Source organism: Passer domesticus, chromosome 6, assembly GCF_036417665.1.
Source record: "Passer domesticus isolate bPasDom1 chromosome 6, bPasDom1.hap1, whole genome shotgun sequence".
Lineage (NCBI taxonomy): Eukaryota > Metazoa > Chordata > Aves > Passeriformes > Passeridae > Passer > Passer domesticus.
In genome coordinates this window covers 51,780,781-51,794,903 of record NC_087479.1, presented here as the reverse complement: position 1 = coordinate 51,794,903, position 14,123 = coordinate 51,780,781, and the positions used below count along the sequence as shown (strand labels likewise).

The 14,123-nt window shown below is 38.0% G+C and overlaps 1 protein-coding gene across 6 annotated transcripts in view; it reads right to left on the bottom strand.

Moving 5' to 3' along the window:
* The window catches only part of ZNF143 (zinc finger protein 143), a 37,383-nt gene that overhangs the window by 19,650 nt on the left and 3,610 nt on the right, over nucleotides 1–14,123 (bottom strand). The window contains exons 2-8 of one of the 6 annotated variants that reach the window (XM_064425474.1): nucleotides 9,724–9,867; nucleotides 8,695–8,952; nucleotides 5,456–5,586; nucleotides 4,580–4,672; nucleotides 4,053–4,136; nucleotides 3,748–3,828; nucleotides 2,638–2,834 (exon numbers count right to left, since the gene is read on the bottom strand). In XM_064425474.1, the coding sequence (XP_064281544.1) occupies nucleotides 2,638–2,834; nucleotides 3,748–3,828; nucleotides 4,053–4,136; nucleotides 4,580–4,672; nucleotides 5,456–5,579 (579 nt within the window). In that variant the 5' untranslated portion in view covers nucleotides 5,580–5,586; nucleotides 8,695–8,952; nucleotides 9,724–9,867. The remainder of the gene's footprint in view (nucleotides 1–2,637; nucleotides 2,835–3,747; nucleotides 3,829–4,052; nucleotides 4,137–4,579; nucleotides 4,673–5,455; nucleotides 5,587–8,694; nucleotides 8,953–9,723; nucleotides 9,868–14,123) is intronic. The other 5 variants (XM_064425477.1, XM_064425473.1, XM_064425476.1 and 2 more) reach the window with 5 other exon arrangements.

Here is a 14,123-nt window from a genome sequence, read left to right as displayed (position 1 = left end):
ACTTTCCTACCTGAAAGAGAAGTGAGGGACAAGGAAAAATGCACATGTTCCACCACTCCAGTGAGCTTCTGGGCAGTCTGCTTGGACCTCTGTCACTATGGTATTTTTATGAAAATCCTTTGCTAGGATTTTTCTATTCTAGCTGAGAAGCCTCAGAAAAGAAATGTAAACAATAACTATCTGATGGCTGTGGAATGTGGTCTAGACATTGTTTACCAACAAGCGCATCTTTAATTAGTCCATGTGAGTTGTTTCTACTTAATAACCAATCAAAGATGCAGCTGCGTTGGACTCACAGTCACGAGCTTTTGTTATCATTCCTTCCTTTTCCTTTCCAGCTTTCTGATGGATCCTTTCTCTCTATTCTTTTTAGTATAGTTTTAGTATAGCATTTTAATATAATATCATAATATAATAAATCAGCCTTCTGAAACATGGAGTCAAGATTCTCATCTCTTCCCTCATCCTGGGACCCTCAAACACAACCTCAGACCTCTTTGTATGAACTCTCTTATATTCTACACTGATCTTGGGCACCCCACTGATCTTTGTTTCTGCCTGTTGCATAGGACAGGGAAACAAAAAAGAACCACCACTCTCCAAACTCACCTTTTTTTTCTTTGTCCTTTAAGTTTTGAAAAGAAAACCTTAAAAGAACCAAAGAAAAAAAGACACCCAACTTTAAACTTCTCTTTTGCAGTATTGTAAAAATTCTGGAAGGATTCCAGGGCAGATCTTTGAGCTCCTCCTAAAATCCTCTCCTTTATGCTAAAGGAAGATTTAGTCTGCCTTCAAATAAAAACACAAGGACACCTACATTGAGTCAAACTAAAGACCATACTAATGCACCATTTCAATTCCACCAGCAGCCAGCAGCAGATGCTGGAGAACACTAAACCAACAGGCCAAGCATGCAGTGATGCATTCCCCATACTATTCTGCCAACCTCCAGGCAATTTGTGGTTTATGAACTTCCTGAACCAGAAGTCACGTGTTTCTACCTAATAGCCTTGGACACATTTTTCTTCTATGAATTTATCTAATTACTCCTTGAATCCAAGGACATATTAGCGTCCACAATATGCTACAAGCAGTGCTTAACTTGGAGCTGTTTGAAAAAGCATCTTCATTCTTCTGGAACCTGGCGTTTCCCAGTTCTGAAATGGGTGCAGCCAATAACAAGTCACTACTCTTCTTTGAGCTACTTAAAATTTTAGAAAATCCTACCATATACTTACCATGTGTATTTATTTTATTCCTGTACCTTTCTCAAGGTGTCTGAAACACCAGCTATGAAAAGTGTATCTTGCCTCAATATGAAATGTGCATGGATATGGACAAGAATCACAAAACCACATTTCTTCTTTTAGGAGAGACCCAGAGTTCTGACCATTGAGCTAGTATTTGGTTTTGTACCAAAAAAATCCCATAAACCAGGTGTAGTGCTTGGAAACTCACTTCTACTGACCGTTCCCTAAAGGTTCCAGCAATACCATTCAGAATAAGGTTCTGAGATGAAAGGTTAAAGAAAACTATTTTTCCTAAACAAACACACAAGTGCATTAAAAAAAAAACCAAATTCACATTACAGAATTAAAAAACCCATATTGAGTTAAACAGGATGAAAGCGTAAATTTATTTGCATTTCTTCTGTTTCTTCTTTACCTTCTCAAAACAGAAAATTATCAGAAATTATGATTAATATAGCTGCTGGTTAAGAAGGGCAAAGTTGTGACTGATTTAATCTAAATGAAATAGTACCTGTGGAATATATAAAAGCTTGTGATTACAGCTCAACTAACATTGAATTACCTTTTATTTTATGAAATGTTAAAGCACAGCATCACAACACAATCTGACTGCCTGTCTTAAGATCTCTCAATTCTAACAGGCAGAAGCATAATGAAAATAATAGTGAATAAGCTATGTAATTATCCTAACTGGCTTCCCAAATTTTGACAACTCTTGGTGACATTAAGAGGACAGACTTTAAAATATATTCTGCTCTTTTTCCAGAGCAATACAAGCACTGATGGCAATTATCCAGCAACTAGGACACTGCTTAAGTACAGAGTCATGGAAGTTGCATCACCCATTACCATACTTACATCATGCCCAGTAAAGTGAACATGAATTTTGTGCATCCGACTGCATTTTTACTACTGAAAATATGGATCAAAGAAGTTTTTTTCTGAACTGTTTGACTGTCTTTTCTACACTTCACACCATGTGTTGCCCTTGCTCAGTACACCAGGCCATACTCTTAAAAAAAATAATCCAGCAATAGTGCTGAACAAAAATAATCCAACTTTGTCCTTCTTTGCAAACAGTGCCCTTCCAAGAGACTCCTTTGCAATGCTATAGGATAGAGAAGATAATCATTTGGCTGTCTAAATGGCTTTCTAAATCCTACTCCAGTTCAGTGCCCAATCTTCTCTCCTTTTTATGGAACAACTATGCACCAGAGCTGCTCATGACAGTCAAGCACTGCCATGGCAATTTGCTGTTCTCTCTTCTAGGAGTCTGAGACTCTCCCAGTTACAATTTCGTATCTTAAATGACAATTGGCTTGTGCTGCCAGATATGTTGTGCTGTACATTAAAACATGATGGCTAGAGAAAATGCCTTGCAGAGTACCTTGGCTGCATATTGCTCCAGAGCACTGATGGTGTCAGGGTCGATGGCAGCATCTCCTGTGTGCAGTCCTGCCACTGTGCCATCAGCCTGGATGGCCAAAATGGTGTCTGACTGCGGCATCTGCACCGTGTGGTGGATGTAGGCAGTGGTTCCATCCTCCAGCTGCACAGCTTGCAGGGCACTCTGGTCATAACTGTCTGAGGAATGATATTGCACAGTGTTAGGATTCTGAAAGGAGCAGCAGTGTGTTACATGAGAAACTATTGCTCTCCAGAAAGTGTCTCCTGAAGTCACAGACACATATGAAATACATGGGAAATATAACCACTAGGATATCAGATACATAAACACTTAAAATAATAGTGTGAATAACACAGGAATTTGTTTTCAAGACAACACCTCCTATAATTTTATTTCTACACTTTAAAAAGTACAAAAAAATTATATTGATCAAGCTTTCCTTACAAAGGAAATCAGGAACACAAATATGCTTTCCATTTCAAATCCATTTATGATAAAATGAAAATAATATAAGGGATCTACTGAAATCATTACTTCAGATTTCAGAATTCATAGATCTCACATTTTAAGAAGAGAATAATGCAAATATGCAAAAGAAACAAAATATAAAACTACTTTTAACAAAAAATTCTATATTACATTCTTTCCTCTTACTATTGTTGGTTGTAAAATGTAATTATCACACTGGTTTAAACAGACTTAAAATATAAACTTGATCACGTTTTCTAGAGAAGTGGTACTATTTCCAAGACTAGTGTAATTATCTTCTGCAGAAACAGAAGTTATCACCTGGAATAACTACATTTGCATCCTTGACTGTCAGCTGTCACATTTTCTGCCCTATTACCTAAAGGTATAAACTTTAATGTGATCCTGAGCCAGATAAACAGTGAAATACACTGGGTTTGACTACATTTATAACTGTTATATGAGGCCCAAGTCAGTAACTGAAACAGTCTCATTTCATCCAACAAGAAATTCACACTGGGAATCCCATTGAGGTGATAGTTTTTAGAGAGAATCCTGTTAAATACTGCTGAAGGGCTGCTGGACTCTGAGGTGACAAATCCCACCTGCCAGAACAGTTACCTTTCGAGGTGTGGTGAATAAATGCTGTCGTTCCATCTTCCAGCTGAACCGCCTGTCCATCCTCCAGCCGCAGGCTCTCCCCTGCTCAGGAGGAACAATTACAGCACTTCAGCAGGATTCAAAGAGTCCTCAGATGGAAAGATTAAACACTAAATACCCAGGATTACAGAATACCTAAGATCTCTTCATGATTATTTCAATTAAAATAAGAAATCAAGTTATTATCATGACTGTTAATTACTTAATAGCAATATTTATCAGTAATACATTATTTTAGAACATATTTCTTGTATTATTGCACTCACTGCTTTTAGGCATAGGTACATGTTGAACATAAGCAGCAGAACCATCTTCTAATTGAATCACTTGGCCATCCATTAATTTACCATCTGAAATACACAGAATATTTTTAAGAATTCTAAATGTGTAACACATCACAGTTTAATACACACGTGATACTTTCTAGATTAACACATAAATAAAATATCAACAAGAAATAATGTTTATTAAATAGAAGGCACAGTGTGACTGTACAGAGCTTTTAAAATTCTGGGATTAAAAAAACAGCAAAGGTCTGCTGTCCTGTCTGTTAGGCAGAATGTTGATATCTGGGTTTGAACCATAAAGATCTCTTTGCTTTTGTATGACTTATATTCTGAATTTCATGTTTGCATCTTATTAGTAGCAAAACCAAAACATTTATCTTATCTCATTACCATAATTTCCAACTGGAATTGGAACTTCAGAAACATTGTACAGATTTTGCCTGCCTTTACAATGCAAAGAGAGGTTTAGAAAGGGGAATACCACTTCAGTGGCCACCAGTAATTACCTTTAGAATTGTGCTGTATGTAAGCAGTGGAGCCATCAGCCAGGGTAACTGCTTGCAAACTTACACCTTCCATGTTTTCCAAGTTGTCACCATCTAGCAGGGAAAAAAGTTCACCTTCACTATAACCAGCATGGAGCCCTAGAAATCTCAGCTGAAAGACCTCCATAAATTATTACATCCCCTCAAAGCACATTGCTTTGACAAATAAGAAGAGCAAGTAGTTCTTACTTGCTTTCTGATTTCTAAGCCTGGGAGACATACTAGGGTTATATATTCAACATTTTTCTCTGTAAACATGACAGCTAAATGTTATTTTCCTTAACTAAAAAAATACAATGTCACTGAATAAATAATTACAAAGCTGAGGTTTTCGGAGAACTATGAATTAAATCATCAGAGCCAACAGTGAAATAATGACACACATCCTTGTATTGAAAATTTTGTTTTGTAGAAACTACTTGTCATTAATACACACAAAACTATTTAGATTAAAATGCACATTTAGGAGAGAGTTTGTAATCATGTAAAATCATAACAAAGCTTCAGGAAACATCAAGTTTAAGCCAATTTCAAGTCATTAATCTATTTTAAGACTCAACTTGCTTAATACATACTTAGATATCAACTGAATTTACAAAGTATTAAACAGACTATACAGAGAATAAAGTCAGATTTTATATTTCATATATTTTTGGCACATTTACACTTCTATTATCTTAATTCAAAATAATTTACATCCAGAATTAAATTAGTGAATTTAATCAAGCTCAGTTAACTGTTTTCTGTTGGACTTTTAATTCCGAATACACTACATGAATTTTAGTGTTTTATCTGAGTTTCAAAGAGAAAAGACGTAATAAAGTAGAGATATTTAACCTGAAGGGTCACCTTGCACAGCTACAGCTTCTGTTAGACACAGAGTCACGTGCTGGGCCTCCATTCCTCCTCCAGAAAATTCCGTCATTCCCTGAGAGTCTCGATTTATCTGAGCTAATAACATTGTCTACCTAGAAAGAAAGTATTCAAAAACCAGAACATTGAAATACAGAGCCAGTACTACATAATCCCAGTATAATGTGTGTTTTATGTTATGTTTTGTTTTGCTGTGTAAAAAATGATTGATTCATCTATAAAATACTTTATCTGGAAAATACTTTGAATGAATAAGAGTTATCTGAAATAGATAAGTATTTTACTTTATTTATTTAACAATTAACTTATATGTAAGACTTCAGCTAGCACTTATTTATATAAAGTGCATCCACCACATTTAAATTTCAGTTAAACAGAAGTGATTTAAGTAATGTACAAAGACTAATGATGGTAATGACAGTACAGGTAATGATACTTATTTGTCCCCAGAACTGAAATAAAGCTGACAATTCACCCAGAGTCACCCATGACAACAGCAGGGCTTTATCTGTATAAATCAAAGATCTCTCCAGTGCCAGTAAGAGGTTTAAAAACAATGACACACCGCAAATCTAACTGAACAATTCAACTATTTCCCTAGATTTTCCAGAAAAGTTTCTGTTTAAACAAAAAAAAACAACCAAACAAAACAATCCAATCTGTCCTTTAAAATAATGAAGTATCCCATGATAAATTTTGTTAATTAGACAAAAGGCCAGTGATCAGGGAGTGACTGCTGCATCTCACAGAACCAGACAGAGCCATCCCTTTGCATACTCACATTTTTACCAGGCATGTTTTAATATGGGAGATCACATCACAGCTTTTAATCCTAGTGTGGTTCTATGACCTGCTGGCTTATAATTCAAGGCTGAGAAGAATAATCTAGTATGTTTAATTTATTTATGAGTACCTTTATAAATATATTTAACTACTTTTACCCTTACAGTCCAAAAATCTGCTCTTGAATAAGCAATTAATCAACAGTCTTAAAGACCACTGAGAAAATTGTAATTTTCTCAAAACTAAGGAATAAGGAGCACAACATTAGACCATGTAGGTACTCCAGTGTGCTACAGTATTTAAAAAGGTTGCCACACTAATTCAGTAGTTGAAAATTACACCCAAGCAGTATTTTCCAAATACATTCAAGTGTACACACTTTGTATACATTTGGATGTATACATCCATTACTTTTTCCTAGAGCTGCAGGCTCAGTTTCTTATTTCCAGTTAATGAAACAGATACAGCTGAACAAAGGAAGTGGAAAGCTAAAGTACCTTTGGGAAAGTTTTAAGTCCTCCTGCCTTTTTCATATGATATGTTGAAAATCATACAAAAAACCCTAAAACATTACTAATGATCAGTACATAGTTCTGTAAGATATATGCCTTCCAAGATTAATAGTCTCATAATTTCTCCCTGGAACATTAAGGAAATTAAAATACTGGCTTGGAATAAGGAATTTGGACCTTGGAATAAGGAATTTGAACAACAGGCATCAAAAAGATGCAATTAAGACAGAAACCAAAATATAATCCAAAAAGGGGTGTGAGGAGATTTTTTAGGATCCAAGAGAAGATGGGTAATTCTTCCCAACATCCTTTTCAGGAAAAGAAGCTTTAACAGAAAATGAGGCCTCTAAAATAGATGTAATATACACAAAAATGAGAGGCCATCCAGACTAAACTGCATTTACATAGATGTCTCTGAAGAAAATGAAATAGGAAAATTTATTTTGATACTATAATCTAGGAGACAAGGAACAGTATGAGGATATAGGAAATCCTGAGTTCAGCCTCTTCCTCTGCCATGTCCATGACTGTGAGTTTGGAAAAGTAACTTCTTTTCCTACTACTCATTTATAATCCCCCCCATCTCAAAATAGGCAGAAAACTTTCATTTAGGAAGCAGTTTGCTCACAAACCAAAAATCAATCATGATGTAGCTACAGTCAGCCTAAGCAGGCAGAGAAGCAAAGCAGCCCAGCATTCATGGACTATGCAGCAAGTAAGGTCAGAAAACTGTTGCAGTAAAACAAAAAACCAACCAACCAACAACAACAAAACACAAAAAACCCCAAAAAACCCAAACAAACAAACAAACAAAAAACCACCCAATGACAACAACAATCTAGCAGCAAAAGGAGTATTTTTCAGCCCAGTTTGCAAGGGCTGCTTTTCTGTAGGTCCTACCAGCTTGTAACAAGTTAAGTTAACTATTTCTGGTACTAAATGCTAGTGGTACCCAGAGGCTGGCTCTCCTCTGACTGCTAACAGGGGTCTCTATTGGCAGCATTTTCCATGCACTTGGTTTTCAGGACACCTCATGGAAGCAGGCTGCAGAACAGCTACACCACTACACCCAGCAGAGAAGAAAGGCTCCACAACCACAGGTGTTCACTGGAACTAGAATGAAACAATTCCAGCAGACTGCACCTCAAAGTCCTGTCAGCTTGGGTCTACAGAAGGAATATTCCCTCTCTTAGACAAGTATCTTTGGAGATCCTCAGCACCTTTAGCATGATCTCCCTTCCTGCAGAACTCATGGCTCTGCTCCCACCTTTGGGCAGCAGCCAGTCCCTGCAGACAGCTGCAGAGTTCTGAGAGTCTGAGCAGAACTCACGGCTTAAGGGGTGAGTGGCTACTTTGGAAGGAAAATAAATCTAATGCCAGATACATTCAGGGCTGCAGGAGCAAGAGTATTTGTTTAAATTGTTTCACAGTGTTAGTTACTGTAGCATGGCTATCAACTCACACACACTGAAAACTGCTGAAGGGAACTGCTGCACACAGAACAATGACTACAACTTTGTCCAGAGGACATGGAAAATCATACACAAGAACTCAGCAGCAATGCAGCCTTTTTCTCCCAATTCCAGCTCCTTTCAATAGTCACTTCCAGCATAGTGGAAGGACAGGATTGAGAGAAGGCTAAGTTCTTTACCCCCTGCTCCAACCCTTCTCCTTGTACCAATTTTCTTCTCCAGTCCTGTCACAATACCAAATCTCCAGGACATGCCTCTTCCCAGCTATAATCCCCTCCTTCTTGTCAGAATAATATAAAATATTTCTGTGTCCACACCAACTCCTTCTGCAACCAGTCTCCAAGTCTTCTCTTGCTGCTGCTCTATGACCCCTCACACCACTGTCTATCCCCTTCCTTCCTTCCTCTCTGTGTCACCAGCTCCTGTTCAGACCCACCTTGGAACTACATCCCCCACAAGAGGCTGGAGCACTGGGGTGCTCCCAAATACCAGCCCCAGCTTTCACTCCCTCTGCAGGGACACAGCAGCTTTGCTCTGCCACTCTGTTGTGCAGGGAAGAGCCCTCAGCCAAAAGTGGATGTGCTGCTCCCTTCCAGGCTCTTCTCCTTCTCCCCACTGGAGAACACCGACTAGCCAGACAGGGCAGGACAGATGCAGGAAAGACAGATACAGGCAGGAAGGATGCAGAGCTGGCCTGTGTTGCAGAGAAAAGGGTCAATTTATCAGAGATAATGATGCCACAGTGTCACTTGCTAAGAGTAATCACAAACAGGAACAAATTGCCAAGACAGGTATGGACTCTCCATCCTTGTAGAGATTCAAAGCAACTTGACACAGCCCTGGGCAAACGAGACTTGCTGTGATCAAGCCTGAATCAGATAAATTTCTGAAAGTCCTTCTAACTTTAGAAGTTAGATGCTAACTTCAGATGCTCTCTGATAATCAATTCAATAATGCATATATCAACAACAGCATCACCTTGCTGTTCATGTATCATCCACCCCACAAATCTACTGTCTTAAAATTTTATAATTTGCTTTGCTTTTTCAAAACCAATTGGTTTTCATCAAACTCAAGTCTCTTCCTTGCCTCCACTTCAGTCACTCACTTCAGTTTCCATCAAATTTGTCTCCATCATTTTTTTCAATCTGAATCTCACCAGCTTCTTTCCCCAATCCATACCATTGCTTTTATTCCTCTGCATTTGCATCAGTTAGCTTCTTTAAATCTCCTGTCTGCCAGGAGTTCTGTCAATAAAAATCTAGGAGAGATTTCCTTTACCCACTTCCAACATTGCAGCACATTAGTCAAAGGCAGCTGAAAGTAACCATTTTTAGGAAAAGCCAGGAACCCTGGGGTGGAGCCTACATAGCAGCTTGGCAAGACTGACACACGTGGAGTCTGTTTCATCTCAAGAGCTGTCTCACAGAAAAGACAAGCCCAGGCTCAGTCACGAAGTACTCACTGAAGTGAAAACTTGAGAGTTGACTTTGTGAACTCTTGCAAATCTTCCCAGATCATACGCAAGCTGCAACTGTCAATTTCCAAAGGCACATCAATGACGAGATCTGGGCAGACTTTCACAGGGACAGTAACGTATCCTGCATTCCTGAAACGATTAGTCACCAAAACATGTCCATGGTATCCATGCAGAGAAAATCTTACCATTCCTTTAGATGGTTCAAACACTTCTCACAAAAAAATCAGCCTGAGGCAAAAAAATTCGGCAGAAAATTTCTGAACTGAAGAGTGTGTGACCACAGTCAGCCAGCCCTTCTAGCACTGATCCCTTAAACAGCATCCAGCAGGACACAGAGGAGCAAGCTCTTATAAAAAAAAAAAAAAAAAAACCAAAACAAAACATCACCCCCTGCAAATTATCTGAACAGAAAAAAATACTCCCGGATACACACTAAATTCTCAACAGTTGGAAACCAAAGGCATGTGAGCAGGGAAAGGATTATTAAAAACAAAAGATTTTTTTATGAAGAGTTCATCAAGTTGCCTATTTAGAGAGCATCACCTGTAATTTTATCTCCACTAACACTCAAACAAATAGAATTTTCTGAGTGCTATTACTTGTTTTGGAGAAAAGATGCAATGTTAGAAGAAAGGTTTTTATGTAAACACAATCTAGCAACTGGAAAGAGAAATCTCCACTAAAAACTAGGAATCAGCAACTAAAAACCAGCAGGTGGGATTCAGGGAACTGAAAAGCAAGGGAAGAGCTGGCAGAGGGCATGGCTGCTCTGGAGCAGAAAGGGGCTTTGGGGCACTTGGGAACTCCAGCAGCTGAGAGGAGAGCCCAGTGTGGCTGGAAAAGAGCAGAAATTAGCAATTTAAAGAAAAACTGTACCACTGTATTGCTGGACAAAGGAAAAATCCTGCAGAGACAGTAGCAGAAACTCCTTAGAGAGATAAAGATGATGCTTAGCAGATGATTAATGGGAAATGGAATAAAGTTTGTAATAGCAGGCAGAGAAGAAAATTTACTGTTACAAAATACAAACTTAGAATGTGCAAACAAACTGGGAAAGAATGACACGAAAAAAGCTACTCTAGACATTTAGCAACCTTGTGATTGTTCATTCCCCTCATGCAGACAGCACTGAGAAGTTTGAAATAATATGCATTTATTTCATTTTAAAGGAAAAATAATTTTTATTTTTAATACACTTCTAAATAATGTACAAAACCACTGTAATTTTATAAAACTTAAAAAAACAACAAATAAAAACCAATCAAGAAGGGTAATACGGCAAATAATACATAGCCTCACAACAGTGAAACTTTTATTAAGGAATTCTAGAAAACTGTATTCCCATGTTTGACAAGCTCAACCCCCAAATCAATTCAAGTATGTCCACAGTGTAATATTATGAAGTTTTTTTTCTGAATTAAATACTGCCTACCTTAGGGTCCTTGTCAACTGGTATGATTGCAAACATCAGTAATTTCACAAAACTAGTCTGAGCAACAAATGTATGAGAACTCAAAAATAGTACCTATAATTAACAATCTGGTTAAATACATTTCAACTGATAATTCATACGTGTTACAGCCTTCTGAGTCTCCATGCAAAAAAAAAGTCTGACAGACTGGAAAACTCACTATTCCACGCAAAGTTTTTTTCAGGCAACCCAAGAAGACTTTTAGCATTTCTTCCCCCACTAATTACATAAAAGTCATTTGTCATCTTTAAGCTCAGAAATAGACACAGGAGAACTACGACTCTTTTTACAATTTTACTTCTGCTCCCCTATGCAGCTGCATGATACTCTTTACCAGTATTAAGCAGAAATCTGCAACAGGGTCAGAAATTAAATCCAGATCCTGTGGGTGCTTTGATCAAACACTTCAGGAGACGTGGATTTCCTTCTTCATCAACAGCCCTTACCTTTTGCAGGACTTTACTGCACTGAAAAATTGGGGTTTGTGCTGTTGTCAGTCAGATTGACTTTCAGTGAGGAAGGGTAACAACTACTTAATGCTGGGCACTTCTTAATTGCTACGTGCTTTCTCACAATCTCTTTTACTGTATTTTCTCCAGGAAAAACACAATTTCCACCACATGAATAATCCACAGTATAAAATGGAAACAAGGCTGAAATACAGAATAAAAACCTCTCCTACAGAATCTGGTAACATCAGTTGGATTCAGACAATTTAATAGCAAATCACACAATCACTTTCTAATTTTCCACATGGTAAAGAAGTGTTGTGAATGATAAACCACAGGCCCTAAGTCTGTCCTACAGAAAACCCTGACCAAGAGTGAGAGCACTGTCAAGTGCACAAGCACAACACACACACTCTGAAGGCCTAAACTAAAGACTCCTTTGTATTCTTTTTACAGTATTTCAACCTTTCTGTTCCACAAGAAATACATCCTAATAATAATGCAGTTCAAGACTAATTCACTGCCACAGTGTTTGGTATTTCTTCAGAAATGAAAAATAAATGTAGGATCAAATTTATCATTGCCTTAACCACGTCTCAGTCTCACTTAAATGAAAGCAGTAGGAACCACATTTAGCCTGACAAAATTACTTCATGTTCCAGCAGTCTTTTCCACCAAAAGTAATTTCCATACAGTTTATAGAACAAATGCTATCTACAAATTGTGACCATTAAAAGTATTGTCTGATATCAATGCTTGCATTTTATAGAAATTTTAAAAAGCTATTAACCAGTGCAAACAAAGAATATTTACAGATCCTTACTCTGACTAAGGAGTTTACGTGTGTGTGCATTTTCACTCTGTGGGAATGTGAAGGTTGCTATTATTTTCGAAGGTATGGCATTTAAACACAGGAAGATTCAGAAAATCACCCACCAACAAGTCCTACACATGTGAGAACACTCAGGCTGATCCCAAATATGACTTCTAACTTCACACATTTCTTGAATATATTACAGAAGAAATGACTGGTTAATGAAAGGAGGCCAGAGTAGTTCCACCAGCACATGAGCTGTCAGCAGTGCTGATAGAAAATAAACTCCTTCTGCAGCTCTGGGAAAAGCAGCTCACAGCAAAGCCCCAGTTCCATGACCACATCTGCCCTGGGTGCACCATTCCAGCAGCATGGCTTCCTGAACCAGATGTTTGAAACAGATTTGGGAATCTTCCAACAGAGCCAGCTCCAAAAATCCTGCATTGGAAGCTGACAAGCAATAGAGACCCATGCAGCACTGTTTGCAGAGGTACAGACACCAAGATTCCCAAATTTTTATATTAAGTACAAAAAAAACATATTAATGCAGCTGCTCAATGAGCAAGATGCTAATGGCTCAGGTACCACTATCAGCCGCAGTAGTACCCAGCAGAAGGAGCTGGCTTGAGGAAGAGCCACCCATACAATCTGTCCCAAACACCAGATTCAGGCATGCCTGAAACACCCCTGTATACCATGAGGAATGCTGGGCTGTGTGCATGGAATGCCTTGCAGACCTACTGCAAATGCAACTGCAGAACTCTGCCTACCCAAACAGCCCATCAAGCTTCTCTCCATGCAGGTGGTAGTTCTTGTTCATTTCTTCTCTCCTGGCCAAACTTCTATTATCAATGCTCAGGCATAACTTCCCTTCTAAAGAACCCCAAACGCGTTTCTTTATTGCAGACTGACGGGTAATAAATTATTTGTGTTTTAATAGTCAAAAAAGGTTTGGGTAACTAATCATAATGTGCACACTCAGAAGAAAAGCTGAATGGCAGATGAGCTGATTTTCTGAAAAAACTCAGAACATGATTAGCAAAGATGAAGAAACCCCAACTGAAAGTAGTTTTACAGCACATATTAGTGATATAAAGCATTTCATTCCAAATTTATTTTCACCCTGGATGTACAAAGGGAAACAGATTTAATGCACCTAATAGATGAATCAGTGTGTTTCTAAAACTACAGGCTTTTGTTTGGTTTGTTTTTACCATCAAGGCTGTACATGTAGCGAAAATATGTATGCAGAAGGCATCCAGCTGATGCATGTCACAACTGCATCTAAGTCACTCCTAGAAACAGTGATGCCTATTAACATGAAAAAATATATACAGTTAACATCATGGGGCTACTTATCCCTTAAATCATAAAACCTGCAGTTATAACAGTGTTTTAAATAAAACTGGGAACATCTGGTGATTAGATGTACAGTTAAGGGCTAAAAATTTGAAAGAAACTGAGAGCTACTACTGTGGTTTTTACTTTCATGCCAAGCAGACTCCTAACTTTTTAACTGTCAAGCAATCACAAAAGTCTCTTATTTACATCACCAAAACAAATGAATCCTGGCCATGCCCTTTCAAATCCTGCAAATCCACTGAGACTGCCAACAAAGAGAGGAATTTTGAGTGGGCTGTTTTGTGTGGCT